General features: G+C 36.4%; 1 protein-coding gene across 11 annotated transcripts in view; it reads left to right on the top strand.

Moving 5' to 3' along the window:
- CACNA2D1 (calcium voltage-gated channel auxiliary subunit alpha2delta 1) overlaps positions 1-20,274 on the top strand; it is a 433,534-nt gene that overhangs the window by 233,248 nt on the left and 180,012 nt on the right. For all 11 annotated transcript variants that reach the window (XR_003557130.2, XR_008747812.1, XM_055808421.1 and 8 more), the window contains exon 6: positions 19,492-19,621. Coding sequence is in view for 9 of the 11 variants with exons in the window: in XM_055808421.1 (XP_055664396.1) it covers positions 19,492-19,621 (130 nt within the window). In the remaining 2 variants the exon portion in view is untranslated. The remainder of the gene's footprint in view (positions 1-19,491; positions 19,622-20,274) is intronic.

The raw sequence follows: 20,274 nt of genomic DNA, 5'->3' as shown, positions 1-20,274 counted from the left end.
ACAAGAGGAAGCAGCCTCAAGTTGTGCCAGGGGAGGTTTAGATTGGACATTAGGAAAAATTTCTTCCCCAAAAGGGCTGTAAAGCATTGGAACAGGCTGCCCAGGATACTTATTGAGTCACCGTTCCTGGAGGTATTTCAAAGACATGGAGATGTGACATGTGGGGACATGGTTCGATGGTAGACTTGGCTGTCCTAGGTTAATGGTTTGACTTGATGATCTTACAGATCTTTTCCAACTTGAATGATTCTATAATTCTTACTATTTAGAAAAGGTGAATGTTTCATAATGATGCTAAACATTATCCTCCTTCAGCTGCAATATCAGTATTAATTATTAATAAAAATAAATTGTATTTATAATATAGAGAAAGCCCAATTATTTTAGAGATGTAATTTATACATGCAGATTTATATCTCTTTAAAAGGCCCTGTATTTCAGGAATCACTAACATTCACCTCCTAAAAAAAGCTCTTCTGTGTCTTGAGTTTTTTAGTGTTAAAATTATTATGCAAATATTTCTTTAAAAATTTGAAATGTAAGAATTCTCTTCCTTCATCAGGAAAGTTGAGGATGATTAGATAAAGCAGATTAGGAATCCAAGAAAAGAAAAATTATTCAAATTGTAGCACTTTGTTGGGAATAAAAAGCTCTGGGTATGCTTATGGATTATTTGCATCTCATTAAGGTGGTAATAATCAGTTAAATACTCTTTGATAAAGCACATTAAGTGTGGAAATAGCTGTATTAGTGTCTGTTCACTGTGATCAGTAATCTAACCTGAAAGAAAAAGCAGTAAGCATAAAATGGTCAGTGATCTGAATTTTTCTGAGAAAATCTACATCCAGGTCTCAAGTATGTATGCAAACACCACAGACACTTCTCCCCAGTCCTGCCTGAAAAAATACTTGAGAGTAGCTGGGTGGCATCTTTTTAATTAAAGAGAGATCCTAATAGAATCATCCTTAAAGCACTGCCTAGTAAAACTGCTTTTGCCATCCATTCTTTGTTGTCTCTAACATTCATATTTTTTTTTCTTTGCTGTGAGCCTTCATTTAATCCCAGGACATGATGTTATATTTGTTTTTCAGTGTAAGTAGGAATAATTAGTAGCAGTAATGTATTTTTTAAAAATTAGATATCTAAGTGAGTCACTGTGCATATCTCTAGAGAGTTGTTCGGTTTAATCTGAGATAGGCGTCTAAGGTCAGCAGAATCACTTCTAGGAGTGTGTTTCTCTCTGGTGACCAGGTTCCTATAACAGACCTTTTTAGATCTTAACCTTTAGATGTTGAAGAATTAGAAGTAATTAATCTCACAGGTCCTGCCTGCCAGATCTTATTTGTCTCCACTCATCCTTTTAAAATTATAGCTTTATCGGAAGAACAATCTTCTAACTTAAATTCTGTGTATTTTTTCTGGTGTATGTTAATATGCTGCAGTATAGTTTTATTTCCTTCTTTATGTGCTGTGTTCAGGAGTTCCTTCCCTCTCATTTTTCATCTGTCATCTTTATGGGCCTTTTTGAATCTAATGACTGTGTTTGCTTGGACTTTTTTTTTAAAAAAAAGGCACGTGAATATCAATTGTTCTTTGGCCTTTGGATTTCTCAGCCTTTCGGATAAAACAATCAATTTGTAACCCCTTAGTCCATCAATCAGTAATATATCTTTTTGTACTCTTTATCCTACAACAGCAATTAGATTCTACTTGCTTATTGCCCCCCCCAGCACTGTATGTAATGTGTGAACACTTCATGATAATTAATGAGTTTTATCCTCACAACAAGGTAGGAGGCATTATATTCCCATTTTTCATCTCTCGTAGGAAGATAATGGCCAAACTTGTAATTTAATACCTGTCTCTCAGGTTTTCATTCACTGTCCTTTCTCCTAGAACCCTTTCAGTTTGATATATTGGAGTCTGTGTCACGCACTTTAATTTGCAGGTGTCAAGAATTTGTATAGTATTTGGACAAATGCTGCGGTGCTTTTATTGGACAACTGAGTGGTACCACATTCAGATGCCCTTTCCCATAAATTTTAATATGCCTTTGCCTGTTTTCTTTTCTTGTCCTTTGTACCCCACCCTGTTTATAGTAATTTTTGCTTTACAGTTCAGTTCTTTCCTCTTTTTTTGTACTGATCTCCATTTTATTTCTATTGATTCCACATCTCTTTTATAGATTATTTCTAAATCTATTTTTAGTGTTTCCATGTGTTCAGGTAATCCATCTCTCCACTATGCAATGAATTGCTCAATGGCTTAGTTTTCATTCTTCCTTAATGTTTCTCTCATCTTCTCTTTGCATCTTGCTCCTTTTCTACTTTTTTAAAGTGTAGTTTCCTGTCGAAGTTTTATAAACTCCTTCCTGCACAAGGTACAACAGCCTAAAGAAAGGAAGACTGATTTTTTTCAGTGCTTGAATGGAAAGGACTTAAGTATTACAAATGAACAAATAAATGTTTCTTTAAAATGAAACAAGCCACACCCCACTGGAAGTTTGCAGCTTTTACTCATTAGGCTTTAATTGGGACCAGCCAGTTGCATCTGGTGGTAAAAGTAGTGTCCCCGGTTAACACAAGTGATTTATTAGAGATTCCCTTTGTGCAGTCCCATGTTGGATTGCAGTCACGACTAACAGAGCAGTACTTCTTGTGCAGTTATTGATCATGTATTAAGTGATAATAGAATTTTTTATTGGATTTTACTTAATTAACATTAAAGCTGTGGAAGTTATGGGTCTTTTTGCAGAGTAAGTACCTGCACAAAATGTGAATACACTCTGTGACTAATTAGGGTCAGTGTGTGTGTGGGGGGAAAAAGGGAAGCAATCTGGAGCATGCCTATGGCTGGTTTAAATACGACAACATTTTTTATTATTTTATAAAAATTGCAGGGAGAAATCTTTTAAGACTGATAAACTGTTTTTGCCACATAGTAGTATTCCTAATTCAGTGTTGCCTTGCTATTTTGGAATAATATGTGAAACATTAGTGCTTTCTGAGTTTAAAACTGCAGTATAAATGCAGCTATTGAGGAGGTTTTTTTGTAAATAGTAATGATGAAAAAATATATATCTACATCAAGCTGAAAAATGTTGTAAAACTAAGAAAGGATGATTAGGTGTAAATTTAAACATAATTTAAAAAAAATCCTGGTGGGTTTTATATATACAACAGTTGTGGGCATATCAGGTGGAATGCATAGATGGAGAACATAGGAATTGATTGTAATAATCTTTTGCCTGCTAAGCTATAACCTGTTCCCTTTCCATCTGCTGAATCCATCTCCCATTTTAAAATGGAGAGCTGAAAAAAATTTTCATACAGGACACATCCTGCCACTTGCTTCATTCAGAAAGTACACATCCTATGCTTTTTAGAAGACAAAAATAATTCCCACTCCCCAAACTTTTTCTTATTATTTTTCAATATGAATATATGGCCAAATTAAATGCTGGGCAGAAGCACCAGAGAACAGAATTGTTATCCAGGAGTCACATGTACAGTTCTGCTATTTATGGTATCAGGTGTTGCAAAATTGGCTTAAACTGGCTGTGATTTGCAGCTATGATTAATTTAGTGAAAGAAAACCTGATAGTGAATTATCCCAGGTTTACTTGAAACCAAGTCTGAAGCTACTCTAGATTTGATCAAAGACACGCTGAATTTTTTTCTCCTGCTGCCAGAAGAATTCAGGAATTTTCTGGCTTTTTCCTCATTACATACATAGAAAAATGGCAGAATGATAAGATTTATTCAGCAAACAAGTGTAGTATTGAAGGTATTTTATAGCTGGCCAGCAGAAAAGAAGAGTTTTATTTATAAGACAGTGTCCGAGCTGCTGCCTGTTGGGTCAGGTAGAGCCCTTAAGGGGGGAGATTGCACCTGAACATTGTTAGTTGGGAGGAAGGTTTGGAGCTGGGGCAGGGCAGATGGGGTCCTCCAGGGATCAAGTCTCAAAGGTATAAAGAGACTTTTCTAGAGACTGGAATGGTGATGCCGGGTTCTGCAAGTCCAACACCTGCCAGTTGCTGGGCTGAAAAGTGAGACTGATTGTAAAGACCAGCCCTGAGAAAGCTGGGGCAGGGATTGCTTTACCTATTATGTGTCATCCAGCAGATACAAATTTCCTCTGGTTTTGGAAGGTCTTTTAAATGTTATTCTGATAATACACACCTTTAGAAATCTCCCTTGTATCTGCGTGTGTAAAAAGAGTTCTATCTCAGTGCTTCGATTGGCTCTGGATGCCAGAATACAAATAACAAAATCAATGTCCCACAATCTGGTTTTAGCTACAGGTGGATTTCAAAGCATCCTGAGCTGAAGCTACTAATTTTTTGGCATTTCATAGACAGTGAAGGATAGGCATTTCCAGTGAGAAATTAGTCTCAAATAATTTAGGATGAGCTTAAGTGCTAGGCTGGAGAAGACGTAGTCTACTTTTGCAGTAGGGCAGCCTAGCAATAGTTTCCAGCTAACTTCTTTATCTAAAGTAGTGTGGTGCTCTTACTCCCTCTGCTTTCATTGTACGACAACCAATATGGTTTGACATTGCATCCATTTCACATAGTTACCTGTGATGTTACAATCACAGTTATGATGTGCAGTGTTTCGTTTTATCTTCTCTTTGTTCTTTACTTCGAAGATGAAAAAAAAAAAAAATTGTTAAAATGAGTCATAAAGAATTTGCCCCAGCTATTCTCATTTGTGATGAGTAAGTGGGCAAAGTGTGTTTCATAGAGATTGGAAAGTTTAGTTAGATAACTTGACAATAACTGTGATTTGTACACCCCTGCACTCAAGTTGACATGAACAAGTAGCTTTTGTATTTAGCAGGTCTCTTTAGGGATTATTTTTATTGTTGCTGCTTTTCGTGTGTGTAATTTACAGCTATTTTTTTAAGATTATTTTCTTCTTCTTCTGAACCTACTAGGGTTTTTCAGCAGGCCACGATATTGCAGATATCAGATTAAATAATATTTACATGTATTTACATACCTAGTTCTCATATTTTCTGTTTAATGTCACATCTCCTGATGGTGTGTGGTAGAATTGGAAATGGGAAAATTTCACTGGAAAACACCAGTTCACACTTCTTTTAGAGGATATTTTCTACGTTCTTGGAGAATCATGGTACCAATATGGGCTAATGGCTAAATTTGTATAATAGACTGAAATATTAGTTGCCTTATGTTAGATGGAGATATTTTGAAATTGAACTCTTTGACTTAGGCTGCACCTGTGCCAGTTATTCTGATTCTTGACAATGCAACATTTTACTGAGGTTTTGTTTCTTCCTTCTTGCCCCCCCCCCCCCCCCCCCCCCTTATTGGGTATTAGCTATACAAATGAATGCCTGATTCCAGCCTTTCTTTTTTTTTTTTTTTTTTTTTTTTTTAATTTGTGACAACAGGGGTGACATTTTTCTAGGGTATTTTGCTACTAGACTGAACTAAGCTATAAGGGGGAAAGAACACTTGTGCTAGCATGAATTTTATCTTACTTTATGAAAGACTGTTAAAGAAGGACTGTTGACACACCTATAGAGGGAACATTATTAAAGCCTTAGAGAAGTTTCATTAGAACACTAATTTCTAATCTGTAATAAATGTCATATTTTCAGCTATATTATATTTTTTCTTAAATAAAAAATCATTTTAATTTAAATATATCTTGAATATTAACCTACACCTTTTGGTACTGGCCCATAGTACATGGCATTAATAATTAAGTCTATAACGCATTTAAAATTTTGTGAAATGAAGGGGGAAAAATTAGATTCCCATAGAAGTCCTAACCTATTTGTGTTTTCAGAAAATGCTTCCTGCTTGTTGCACGTTTTGATTCCTGAGAGTATTCCAAGCCTCTGTCCTGTGTTTCTCAAGTATATAATATATTCAGATATCTTAACCTTTGAAGTTGCTATGTTTTAGATATCATACAACATACTTACTTCAGTACATATGTTGGCAAAATTTCATTTGAATTGATAGGTTTGAAAATGAATTGCCTTTAAATTGTAGATTCGTTTTTTATCTTTTATGTGACAAATTTAATTATGCTTCGAGTAGTTGTATCTCTCACACTGCAGTGTATAACAAGAAAAACTTTTATGGTTAAAATATATACTTGCTGCAGTGAAGATGTAGAAAATTCCTGTTATAAGATAGCAGAAAGCATCTTATTTTTAGTATATGGGGAGGAGAAGGAAAAGTGTGTTTTTTCTTGCATCTCTTGTTCACCCTTTTTATACAAGAGGACTTACTGTTCTTATTTATTGTAATTTCATGGTACCTTGACTTCTAGGTCTTTTAAGAAAATGTGTACTCCAATGTTTTTGCTGTGCACTTACCTCTCTCATGTCTGGAATCCAGTGTTCCAATTTCAGTGTGACTTGGATGCCATTGTTTGGAAAATGAGCATTGGAACTGATAGTGAGGGCATGATTGACATTGTCTGTTTTAGTAGCAAGACTTTTTGCATTTTTCACTGAGGAATGTGTGCCTTTTACCAAATATCACTGGGAAACATGTCAGGTCTTTCCATTTCAAGGCATTATAGGCAAGTTTGAGTCCAACCCGTAGGGAAAAAAGGCATTCCTTTGAGCTTCTTATTGAAATTATAATGATCTGTTGCCACAGGGAGCAGGGCTTCTTGCCCTTTTTTTTTTTTTTTTTTTTTTTTTTTTTGTGTGTGTGTTACTATTTCCATTAAAAAAACCTAGGTGTCAGATTTCTATTCCTTTATTCAAATTTGTGCAAGTCTTCTCCCAAATGAATATACGTTCAAGGCTGCAATGAAAAATACATGATAATGAAATATATAACTGCCTCAAAGCTATCTCCTACCTGTGAAACAGAGTTATGAAATAATAATGGCAAGAGTGATAACTGTACTTGTCAGTGTCCTAAAAAAGATGAGGATGTTCTTAATGCAGAGAATCCTACCTTGAAGGCAAATTTGCACAAAAGAGCAGCGCTTGAAGTCTCCCAATGGAGACTAAGTTTATGCCACATCAAAGATCAGAATTCAGCCCTAAAGCTAGTGATTCACCAATTTAATGGAAAATTTCTTCCTTCAGGACATTTCCTACTAATATCAAATGCAAAAGTGGCAACAATTGCAGTGAATGCAGTGTAATTGTTTATTGGTAAATGAAAGCAGCTCCAAAAACTGAACGTGTTTATAGAATGTTCAAGTAGTGATTTTCAGTGAGCTCTTTGTTGCCCAATTGCGGTTAGCAATGTTGTACGAGAGTTTTGATGTCACTTTGAAACGTGTGGGTCACATTGAGATTTTTAAGTGGTACAAACCAAAGTGAATGACTAAATTTGATGTTTTCATGTGATTGATTGAAGGTGAAAGTAGGCACATATCAAGAATCCTGAATGGAGTACTTACTAAATCTTATGAAAATATTATATTTAGACCTGATAGCTAAATCACCAAAACCTTTGAGTGATATTTTTCAAGTAAAAAAAAAAAAAAAAAAAAAAAATAAAGACAGTGGGCTGATAAGTGTATCCTTTGTGGTTCTGATCTACTGCTTACTCATATACCAGCTGAGGTAAATGACCAAATGAACCCTTAATCTAAGTATGGCTGAGATCAGTAAATATCATAATTACAAAATTTTCTTGAATATTCAATTTGTATATGGGGGAAAGGAGGCATTCTGGGAAGTGTATACAATTATCATTAGGTGGTTGGGATATTAATATGTAGGTTTGCTTTCCTCAGATTATATAAAATGCTGCTTTACTCAGAGACGTAGTACCATAACGGCTTTCCTGGAGATGCTTTCAGAGTGGTTTATGATTCTGAATATATCCCCAAACAGGAAATAATCTATGCATTGCCCTGTTTTGGGATTTTCAGGGAGTTGACTGCAGTATAAATGATCTGAAATGCATTTCCTTGCCTGTTCCTGCCCTACCCCTGACTCTGCAAATGAGAGCATTTCTGAACTGCCCAATGCAGTCTGCAAAGGGCCAGATTGCTTTCCCTGGCCTTTCTGCATACCCATTCTCAACCAGCTCTGTCCCTGTTTTTTGTTTTGTTTTGGTGGGGGTTTTTGGGGTTTTTGTTTTGTTTTGTTTTTTCAGAATAGATGAAAAAAAAGACTGAAGAATACAACCATATCTAATTTCATTTGTAGGTGTTTGTCAGTAAAGTGGATGATCAGTCTGTTCTGTGAAGTATAAGGCTTTCTTACTGTATGTAGTGTTATCCTTTCCTGCAGTGCTCTTCAGTAACATATCGTTTCCAGTACTTGCCGTAAATATGGCAAAGCAGCAGAGCTTTAGAACTGAAGCCTCTCACTTTATGCAAGGTCATTTACGCTGTAGTTCTGCACCTGAGTCATGCCTTCAGTAGGGCTGGGTAGGAAGCAATCTCTGGGGTTTAGTTTCAGAAACATTTCTTGCCCACATGGATGTGAAAGGTCATCTCTGCTTCTGCTTTTGTCTTGTGACTGAAGTCTTTCAGAGGTTTTACTGTTGATATATGAATAGGTGAATTAAAGCTACTCTTGCAGCTGTCTTTATGGTGTATATTGCAAATAACTTTTAAGCCAGTGTGTAACTATATTGTTCAGACCCTAAAACCATTTTTTTTCTTTTTTTTTCCTTCTGGTGTGCTTCTCTTCTTGGGCAGAACAGCCTCCTAAAATTTCTTTCAGTCTCTGTGAATTGTATTCTTCTAATTTACTGCATTGCTAGGATTTCATCACACTAGGATTTTTTTTTTAAAAAAAAGTTACATAGTCTTATGGCAGTTTACTTGAATTATATGGTATTTATTCTGCAGGGAAAGTCTATGGTCCATACATATCCCAGAGGTCAGTGCATGGTTAGTGTTACCTACCACTTTTATCTATCTAGATACATTTGGCATTTAATTAGTGAAAAGCTGCATTATATTTGTGAGCATGAATTAATGAGTGATGCTTGTATAGTGTTTTGAGCCCTGTTAGTGTTAACTCGGAGAATCACAGAAAAAAAGTGGATTAGGATGGCTTCTGAAGGTCATGTAGTCCAACCTTCTTTTCAAAGCAAGGCTTTACAGTTACTAATATTGTTATTGACACAGAAGATGGTAAAAATTAAGAAGAAAGAGCAATGACCAATTAGTATGCTGCAGGATGTACGAAATCTGGTCCTAACCTGTGTGACTGAAGATAAGAATGTGCTGTGAAACAGGATCAGTTGATGGCTTAGCAAAGCATGGCAAAGACAACTGCATGAGACGAAAAAATCAAATTAATTGAATGTTCACATTCCGTTGGTATTATAACTAACTCCCAATGAAGCATTAAGATGATTTAACACTTCTCGTTCTCGAGGGATATGATCTTTAATCAGATATGGGAGTGGTAAAAGGTAGGTAGTGTAATTTATTCAAGAATAGTAGAACAGTTCCTAGTTTGAAATTTAATTGGGTGATGTATGAAAAATCTAAATTATCTAGAGTGCATTTTGGTCTTGAAATTGTAGATGACCAAATATTCTGTGGGACTTTTGTAAACAATGAATATAACAGGTTGGGCTTTTCTGAATTGCTCACAACATTTAAATCTGAGTAAGATATGCTTTTATTCTAATGTGACCCTGTATTCCTAGTGTTGGCTAATGATATCATCTTAATCAGTAAAGCCACTATTAAAGTTGGTACTGACGTAGGCATTTCTTTGCAACACATGATAACCTAAGCGTGGGTAGGAAAATCACTCTTGGTGAACACCTTGGTCCTGAACCCCTGGGTTTTCCCAGGCCATCACCCCTTATAGAAGAGAACCAAATTTGGATGTTCAAGATGGAGTTACGCATCATGAATCCTGAACTCATGACCAGGATGTACAACCCAGAGGGGTATGGAGAATGTTGTCTGAACCATCAGGAATGGAGGGGATAGAATTATGGACCACTGAAGCTAGTCAGACAAATAACAAGTCCATGGAGGCAGATGGGATGGATCCAAGGGTGCTGATGTCATGTAGAGGTAGCTCTCCATCATCCTTGAAACGCTGTGGGGATTGGGAGAGGTTCTTGATGACTTGGGGGTGGGGAAGTGTCACATGGATCTTTAGGAAGATAAATTTGTCTTATATGTCTTACATGCTTAAATATTTAAAATACATATTTCATTTTACCTGACTTTGTAGTTAATGATAAATGATTTTTTTTTTTGCCTATTGATGTTACTACAGCAGACTTTACACAGCTTTGTTGTGAAAGTCAGCTGTAGTAATGAGAAAAACCCATAACCTTCAATTATTTTCTGATTATTAAATAAGAAATCAAGGTTTCAACAGATACTAATTCTAACTCACTACAATGTCATGTCGGTTTTAAAAAAGACAAGCTGATTGCACAGGTTTCTAAAAGAAATTGCGTTAACTACTAATACCATTAGGTGACTGATTTTCAGCCTCACCCTGCTGCCTGATCTAACTTCCTTAGCCTTATACTTACAGAACAGTGTCTCTGCCACCTCAAATCAGGGGCACACGTATTGTGGCTTGTTTGCCTTGGGCCTGTGATTGCAAGAAGGTGGTCTCCCTGAGCTCAGTGGGCATTAGCTGCAGGAATAGACTGACTGAGGCAATTTATACTTCTAGTTTTCAAGTAAACATCAAGGAGACGGAGGAATTATCTTGGCTTACAAAGTGGAACAAATTCCATTTGGTAAATCCTGTCGAAATTTGAATTCTTATCTTCAGTTTAAAAGAGTAAAACTGAGCAGGTGTGTAGTTCAGCTCCACTGGGGAAAGTATTAGTTAAACAGGTTTGAATTTTTAATATGATATATTGCCATGTTCTGTCCCATTTGGACCACTAGCCTACCACAGAATTCCTTTAATACTTGATCAGTCATATGGTGACTACCTTTTCTAACTGCATAATTGTTCATCATGTTCTTAAAAACAGGCTGTGTCTTTGTTTTCTACCTGCAGAATTGTATAGAAGTTTCATTTAATGATTTGCAAGCCATAGCTACAAAATACAAGGATAGGTCCTGTGGATATGATTCAAAACTAAAATAGTATCCATCCTTTTAGTGGTTTTTTTTCACAACATGGATAATAAAATATTGGTGGTATCATTAGAAATTCAAAATAGTTGTTGTTATAGTTTTCATTAATTCCTTTATTACTATTTTTAATAGTTTTTTTTAGCTTCTTGCCAAATGATCTCTTATAATTTGATAATGTTCCTTTTTGTTAAAAATTAAGAAAATATTTTTATTATTTACAAGAAACTATAATTCCCTTACTTATAGATGAAATGTCAACTCTTTCAAACAGGATGATTTCCAGAAGATTGGTATTCTGTTTTGAAACTCTCTCCACCTGAAGAAATAAGGAAAACCCAATCCTTTTCATCTGTTTCTCTAAAATGTAATTCCCTCAAATGCTACAAGACAGCCAGATTTTCATAGAATCGTAGAATAGTTCGGGTTGGAGCGGACCTATAAAGGTCATGTAGTTCGCCCCCCTTGCCATGAGCAGGGGCACCTTCCACTTGATCAGGTCATTCAAAGCCCTGTCCAACCTGACCCTGAATGTTTCCAGGGATGGGGCATGGGCAACCTATGCCAGTGTTTCACCACCCTCATTGTAAACAATGTCTTCCTTATATCTAGTCTGAATCTACTCTTTTTTAGTTTAAAACCATTACCTCTTGTCCTAACACTGCAGGCCCTCCTAAAGTCTGTCACCAGGCTTCCAAGTCCTTACATTTGATAAATTAATTACATCAAGGATTCATTTATTCATGAAACCAAACTAATGATTCAGTGAATTTTGTGAATAGGTTGGGATCCAAAGAAGAAGAAAACAGTACTATGTTTAGGATATATAATAATTTTGTGGGTATCTAGAAGTTCTGATCAAAGCTGTGAACCTTCTGACATGGAGGTCAGTCAGATAAATGAATGCATAAAGCGGGTTTCAAACCATCCATGAAAAATAATGTAGTTGTGTATACAGTAGATGGGGACAAGTCTGTAACTAGATGTATAGAAATGGTTTTCAACAAAAGATAGTTTGCATTCATAAAAATGGATTAAGAGGCAAATAAATGCTTTTTAATTAATTTGACTCTATATTTGATACATACTAAAGTAATTCAGTTGGCCGAATGCTGGAAATAACTGCTATAAAAGAAATATTTTTTTAATGTAAATATTCAATCCAGATTTTCATTCATTTTCTTACTGACATACAGTAACCAACTGATATGTTAGAAGCATATGGAAACACTAAAAGCACAACAGCTTGCATGTATTTTAAATAAACAGCCCTTGAGCGTCACACACTGACAGTTGCAAATACAAAACTCTCTCCCTACATCTGAAGCTACCCAGACCCTATATATATGTATTCATATCTTTAAATATACGAACATATTTATATATTTTTGTTAAACATCTCTCTGTTTTCTAACAGATAAAGCAAGCATATTTATGTTCTGAGCCAGCTATATTCTTACTTCATTTATAACTCCTTTGGTTGAATTTTGTCCCTAAGAGTAGACAGAAGGATGTTGCTTAAAAATGTTGTGTAGCCGAATGAAGAGAGAATCTCCCACCAATACACACAGAAACAAAGTAAACTGTTTGCAGTTCTGTCAGAACCATGTAAACACACTTGGCAGTTTTCCCACAGCTGGAAAATCACATCTATTGACAAGGAAATAAAAACAGTTATCAGAAGGCAATGCACTTACGTAATTATCTGAAATGTAATGAATGTGCTATGGCTATTAGAAGTGCTTTCTAGCTGCCCTTTCAAAATTAACTTCTATCTTGTCCTTAGAAAAGCTGTTACCATCCTTTTGCTTGCTGCAGGCATGTTGAGCCGTGTGCTTCGAGCAACGTCTCGTTTTACTCTTCCCATCAGGTCCAGCTTTAACTTTTTAATGGGGCCACAGGTAGTGCTGGAGGGGCTTCATACGTAGTTCTATTGGATTACTTTCCTTAGGGAAGAAGAAAACCCAGCAAATCAGCAAAATTGATTTTGAGTAAGGAACTGAGCATAGGAAAAATTCTATGCTTATTTTATATATGATATCATTCATTTGTACAGAGTAGATCTGGGAGTAGACTAAAAGAAGCATAGTCAAGTGAGACTCAAATGCTTAAAATTTGACATTCAGAAATTTCAACAGATATTCAGAGATCAACAAAGGGCAAAATGCCAGAGATGAAAATATAAAACTTTTGCATATCTGCAAGGAAAGACAAATGACAGAGCAAGGATTTTGATGCCCCTAAAACCATAACAATTATAATTCCATCTCTGCATTCATTCTCTAAAATGGCTTTGATAGAGACAGCAAAGTTTTATGCAAAACACAGTTCCTAGATACTAGGGCAATGGAAAATACTAGCAACTGATTCCTTCCTATTTTATGCAAGTATGAAAGCAGGCAAGTGACATTGTTTCTTGCTGGATATTGGTTCAGGAATTAAAAGAAAGCTACCTTTTATTCTTTTGTCCTGATGCTGTTGAGCAACTTCAACATTGTTCCTGAAAAGAGTCTGCTTTCAGAAAACAACTGAAGCTTGCTTTAGTTTGGTTGTGGGGGTTTCTTGTGTGTGTTTCACTGATGATATTTTTAAAATTAAAACCAGTTTTCTGATCTTCAGTTTTCAACAGCTGCAAGAAGCAAAATCCAGTAAGTTTTATATTTCTGGAAAAAATATTTTTCATTTCTACAGTAAGCAGTGCTTTTCAACTAGATGAAAACTTACTAGCAGAGATACAAAATCTGCTTGTCTTCCTATGGCTATGATGATGACAAGTAACTGAATGCTGTGGAAAGGAGTCAGGATACGTTCGGCTGTAGTGAAACAGGCTGCTAAACTGTCCGTGTTTCTTGAAATGACCTTGTTTCATTTTATTTTAATGGCTGTTTGCTTTTCTATACGCATCTGGTAGTGATACTTCTTGGCATAAAGCTGCCAGTTACCTCATGTGCATACATTAATTTATGTTCACGAAGCCCTTGAAAGAGAAGTTGCATTATTTCTGCTATATATTTGGCTTACAGAATGACGAAGTAACCTCCAGTTTATTTTAGGTCATGCCAAAAGTGATTTAGACAAGATCACAAAGAACAGGTACAGAAGCCACTTTACCTGAATTTTAGCTGCTATATCAATTTCCCTTTATTCTGATGGTGAATGGTAGACACATGAAAAAATACTCTATTTATTATTATTAAAAAAAAAAAGCCTTAAAATGCCACAAATGTGAACTGAAAAGAGAAATGGATTTCATCCACCTCACAAGAGAGGGAGATATTGGTCTAGAGATTCATTGCAGAGAAATGAGCGCGTTATTTTGCTGACTGTCAGTGGTAGGTAACAATATAATTTGATAAGTGAAGGCCAGGTTTGAATAGATAGAAAATTAATCTTCAGCCACTGTCCCCTGTGGGATTTCCCCGTGCCAGTATTGATTGCATTTCAGCTACTGACTTGAGAGAGAAATTGGTTGGAGTTGGATATTAATTGTATTCACATGCTTCAAAATATGTGGTTTGCTACTTTCCTGAAAACAAAGTTTAGCTGGGTATTAAAACTGTACCAACCAATGCTGCAATCTGTCAGGCTTTTGATAGAAATAGCAGAGTAAAATACTTAATAATAATAAGCTTTCCCTTTTTAATCTTTTCTTATCTGCCCCCTCCCCATTTACATGTAGGTTACTTGAAATTCATAATTTTGGCAAATGAAAACCAAACAATTTTTATGTTCTACAGTAAGGATTCACTATAAACATTGGATGTGTGAGTCCTGGCACACCATCAGGCTGGCTGGTCAGGAGGTGGTGATCTAACTGAGTGCCATGCTAATTTGCCTGTAACCCTTGCCTGTCATATGCAGAACGAGTTTAGACATCATCAGATTTAATAGCAAAATTAATCCCATGTGAAGGAAACCATGGAACTTCTAAAGGGTTTTGTTATTTGGTGTGTCTGGGTTTTTTGGGGCACATAGATATATTTTCTCAAAATCAGAGTTGTACATCACAAAATATGCCCGGGAAAACTCAATAACAGTGATGAAAAAGCTTCTATGTTACTTTATGTAGCTCCGGTAGATCTGCTACCCTGCATCAATTAAACTGGTAAGAGTTTTTAAAATTCATATTCTTGTTTTGGTATCATGGAATATTGGTAGGAAGAATAACAGACTGGGTCTTTATCTCGGTAATTTTTTGGTGGGTGCTGTAATAGAAATGTGGGAAGTAGACTTTGTGTTTGAAAGTTTAAGGCATTCAGGTGGACTGTTGTCCCTGTTTCAGCTGGGATAGAGTTAATTTTCTTCTTAGTAGTTAGTACAGTGCTGTATTTTGGCTCTGATGTGAGAACAGTGTTGATAAGGACACTGATGGTTTTGGTTATTGCTGGGTGATGTTTACACTAAATCAAGGACTCTGGTTCCTTGGGCCTGGCCAGCGAGAGGGCTGGAGGGGCACGGGAAATTGGGGTGGGACACAGCCAGGACAGCTGGCCTAAACTGGCCAAAGAGGTATTCCATACCATATGACATCATGCTGAGTATATAAACTGGGGGAAGAAGGAGGAACGGGGGAACATTTGGCATGATGGCGTTTGTCTTCCCAAGTAACTGTTAGGCGTGATGGAGCCCTGCTTCCCTGGGGATGGTTGGACACCTGCCTGCCCATGGGAAGTGGTGAATGAATTCCTTACTCTGCTTTGCTTTCTTTGTGTGCGCAGCTTTTGCTTTACTTTTTTTTTTTTTTTTCCCCCACCTTTCCTTTTTGCTGCTATTGTTATTCTTAGTATTATTGTTATTATTATTGTTGTTCTTACCTCTTTATTCTGTTTAAATTATTAAATTGTTCTTACCTCAAACCTTGACTTTTGCATTCCTTTTCTGATTCTCCTTTCCATCCCTCTGAGTGAGGGGGAGTGAGCAACTGGCTGTGTGGTGCTTGGTTGTCGGCCAGGGTTAAACCACAATAATTGTTTAAACCCTCTGTCTCAACAAAATTTAATCGGATTTTGGCAGAAGGCGTAAAGCTTCTTCCATGGGATGAGTGATAGGAGAAGCTGAAAGCTAGTATCTATTACTTGGAATGAAATTGAAATACCAAGAAGAAACATGATAACTTTATGTTCGGATGCTTCAGGAATTTCAATCAAAAAATCTAAATATACTGTAGCATGAAAACTTCTGTGGAAGACCTGCTAGAATGGTCCTTTGGGTTCACCCCCTTTCCCTTTTAGCATCTCCGCTCACTTCCAAATATTTCTTGTGGAAAATTACTTGGAGAAATCTTTCAACACCCACTCATTCTGGTGTTTTATTGTAATAATGTGGCTTGATGGTCCCAGGTTTTTTTCTGAGGTGTTCTATGAAAGCATTGAGAGTTTGTAGTCATTGGTACTAATTTCAGGAATAAGAGTGTTAGGGTTTTTCTAAATCAAATGGCTTTCAAGCGAGGGAGAAATATTCTCATGTGAAGGATTGTTGAGATTGCATTTCCAGAATTAGACAAACTCACTATTTTGAGCAGCATGAAGCCAAGAGGTAACTTATGAAAAGAACTCCAGAATTTGCTTAATGTATAGCATTCCAGTTCTGGAGGTGAAAAAATCCTGTGTGATTAAGTAGAAAAAACAAAAAACCCCAAAACAAAAAAAAAAACCACCAAACAACAAAACCCACTAAAAATCTATGTTAAAATTGAGCCAAATTACATTATCTGAAGCTATCATAATGTCATGTCATTTCAAATCATAGAATGCATAAACTATTACTGATCTTGGCTCCAGTTTGCACACTTCAAAGTAAGTTATAATGGTTTGTGGTGCACTGACCTTGGCTGAATGCCAGGTGCTCACCAAGCCACTCTATCACTCCCCTCCCTTGCACAACAGGAAGGAGAAAATAAGATGATAAAAGACTCATGGGTCAAGATAATGGCAGTTTTATAAGAAAAAGCAAAGGTCACACCCAGAAGCAAAGGAAAATGGAAAGATTTATTTCTCTACTTCCCGTCAGCAGGCAATGTCCAGCTGCTTCCTGGGAAGCAAGACCTCAGTACATGTGATTGCTCCGGAAGACAGATGCCATAATAAGCAAATACCCTCCCTCCCTTTTCCCTTTCTCCTAGCTTATATTGCTGAGCATGACATCATATGGTATGGAATAACTCTTTGTTCAGTTTGGGTCAGTTGCACTGTCTGTGTCCCCTCCCAGCCTCTTGCCCACCGCCAGCCTACTGCCCTTTGGTGCGGGGGTTTGGAGAGGCAGTCTTGATGCTGTGGGAGCCCAGCTCAGCGGTAGCCAAAACGCTGGTGTGTTAGCACCACCTTTCTAGCTACAAATAAAAGCACAGCACTATGAGGTCTGCTACGGGGCTCAGCCAGACCCAATATGTGATTTTACTGTCTGGCAGATTTAAGAGAGTGGCACACCGAATCAAAGTATTTCGAACTGCATTGTACAAGTATTTCCTGCTTTTCTAATTCACATTACAAAACTGAAATGTTACTGTCTTAGAAGCATCTAAATGCAAATGTAACATATTCAGAAGACCTCTGGCAACCTCCAGAAACAGAGGTTGTTGTGTCCACTAGAACTATTAATGAAAACAATACCATACACGTGAAAATAAAAGGCAACATGTGATCCTAGGTATTCCAAGGAAAATAATGTTTTTATATAATATACACATTTTATTTAGATTATTTAATGCCACAATATACCTGGACTTTAACTAGTAACAGATTGCTTAAAGAAAAGAGACCATCCCTTACTTTGAGTACTGTTAGGCTTTCCCTTTTGTCTTATCCACCAGAGTGGGGTTAAGTACCTGGTAACAAGTTTAACTTTTTGGCATAAGATATAGTAGCTATGCTGCATAAAACCAGTCAAAAGTAGTACTGACCTTTTTTTAATTCCAGATTTAATAGACTTGTATTGTGAGATCATCTCACCCAATTCTAGAGAGCTGTGTTGCAGGTTTCTATATCTAGATGCCCAAGGGCTACCTTTATAGTCAATGTAAAGTAAGAAGTTCTTCTAGGGCATGGTTCATGTTATGCAAAAATAGGTGTCTAATTGAGATGAGATGAATCGCATTCTAACAATGCCCATTTCTCTACATTGACTATGAAGGCAGCCTTGGGTGATGAGCTCAACACTGCTATGTTGTTGAAATCAATGGATGTCACTGGTTAGATGAGTTTTGCCTTTCGTGTTTCCAAAAGAAACCACCTCCTCAAACCCCATCTGAGACTGCTGCTTACTTCAGGCAACATTTGAACCTACATTTAGTATGACATTTGTTTGTAACCCTGTGATGATGCAGATGAGGAAACATAATGGTTTAATTAGATTACTTTGTGGGTAAGGTAAAATTTAGCTGTCTATACTTTGACAGGGGGTAGTAGACACAGTGGTAGTGTATAAAGAATAACCTCAGCACACGCTGCTTGATTGACAGAAGCAGGTGTTTCTTTGTCAGCACTATTTTTCAGGCATAGCACACTTTCAAAAACTGGTGACTATAGTATTAAAAATAGCTTATAATTACTTATGGTTGCTGGCCTGAGTAATCATTTTGTATCATAGTTGATTCAGTATTGATTTAAGTGGCAGTCTGTTCATGTCTCCTATTCCAGCTGCAGCTGAGCCAATTAAAGACATTACCACCTCCCCTTTGGTCTTTACCACCTCCTTGGTTTCCACACTTCATGCAGTTTTTGTAGCTAGTTAGAAATAGCCTTCACTTTTCAAAATTTAAAAAAAAACAGTCCAAATGACTAAGTGAATTGGAAGGAATCAAGAAACTGGGGTGCAGACAGGTGAGAGAGGATGGGAACCCAAGACAGGCATGTGGTGGTGAGCACCTGGGTATTTTGGAACCTTTTTGCCCAGACAGCTATAGCCAGGGGAGTACATGAGATTTCATCAAGACTTATTATTAAAATAAGCAAACGAACAAAACCTGTTTCAATCAGCAGTCCTAAGAAGACTTAATTTCCTTTCTTTGTCTGGGTGTGCACACTGTTTCTCAAAACCATATTTATGAAATGTGTATTAGTGGCATCATTTCAATATTTGTGATTTACTATATAATCTACTGAAGGAAATAATGAGAGATACAGCATCTATATTTAAGATCCAGTACAAATTATTATAAGTAATAAAAGGTGATGTATTTGTTTTGTATTATGGGTGTAAAGATTTCATGCACTTAGGAAATTCAGTTGTGTAAGGTGTTAGGGTGTTACTTTTGCAGCTCTTCATTTCACTAAGTTGCATTGGATAAGTTATAACTTAAAGTACACACAAATGTTTCTGGACTTGGAGCAGATGAGTGTGTTAATACACAAATGCAAAACAGTTACAGAAGAAAGGCTATGAGTCTTTTATGTAAATAGAGGCAAATGCTAGCATACTTTATAACATTTTGCCCTTTACATGTCTTTCTTTTGAAAAGCCTGAAAAGAATGACACTGAATCTGGCAGCCAGAGAATCAGACCAGTATTTGAAGAAGATCCTGTTTTCCGACGGCAAACATCTTACCAGCATGCAGCTGTCCACATACCAACAGATATTTATGAAGGCTGTAAGTAGCATTTGAACAAAGTTATTTTATTTTAATGCTAAGCTTATTATTTACGCCCCATTCTTAAAAACAAGCGACCTCTAAAAGTATTTTCTTCTCCATTTTCAGTACCGATTTGCTGTTATTGTCTTTTTTCTTCTATCAATAGTACTTTGGAGATGTGTTGTTAGGCATATGATTAATCTTATGAATTAGTAGGAGCCATAGTTAAAGGAGATCCATTAGGATTGGATCTGAGTTTCAGAAACGGAACTGGAGGTGAAACAAAACTCTTTAACATATCCTAATTTTCTTATCCATTCTTTCTTTATGGTGTGTTCTCATTTAGTACAAACAATTCTATATTCTGTACTCTTCTTTACATGGTTTTGTCCTCAGGCAGAGATAAGTAATGAAAACATTTCTGAGTATCCCAAAAGCATATACAGTTCAGGCAAATCACATGCTGTGTGAGATGGTAGTACTTATATTGCATGCAGTGTGTTTCTAGAATTGCAGTAACAGACTACCTGAGAATTTCAATAAATTCTTTCAAAACTGTAAAAAATTACATATATATATGCATATACAGTTGAGGATTCTTTGTTTGTATTTCAAAATTAAGTATTTAAATTATCTTTCAAGATCAAAATAATTTCCCTTTTCTGTGCTTG

This window comes from Falco peregrinus, chromosome 6 (genome assembly GCF_023634155.1).
Source record: "Falco peregrinus isolate bFalPer1 chromosome 6, bFalPer1.pri, whole genome shotgun sequence".
In the NCBI taxonomy this organism is placed as follows: Eukaryota; Metazoa; Chordata; class Aves; order Falconiformes; family Falconidae; genus Falco; species Falco peregrinus.
This window is presented reverse-complemented; position numbering and strand designations above follow the sequence as displayed.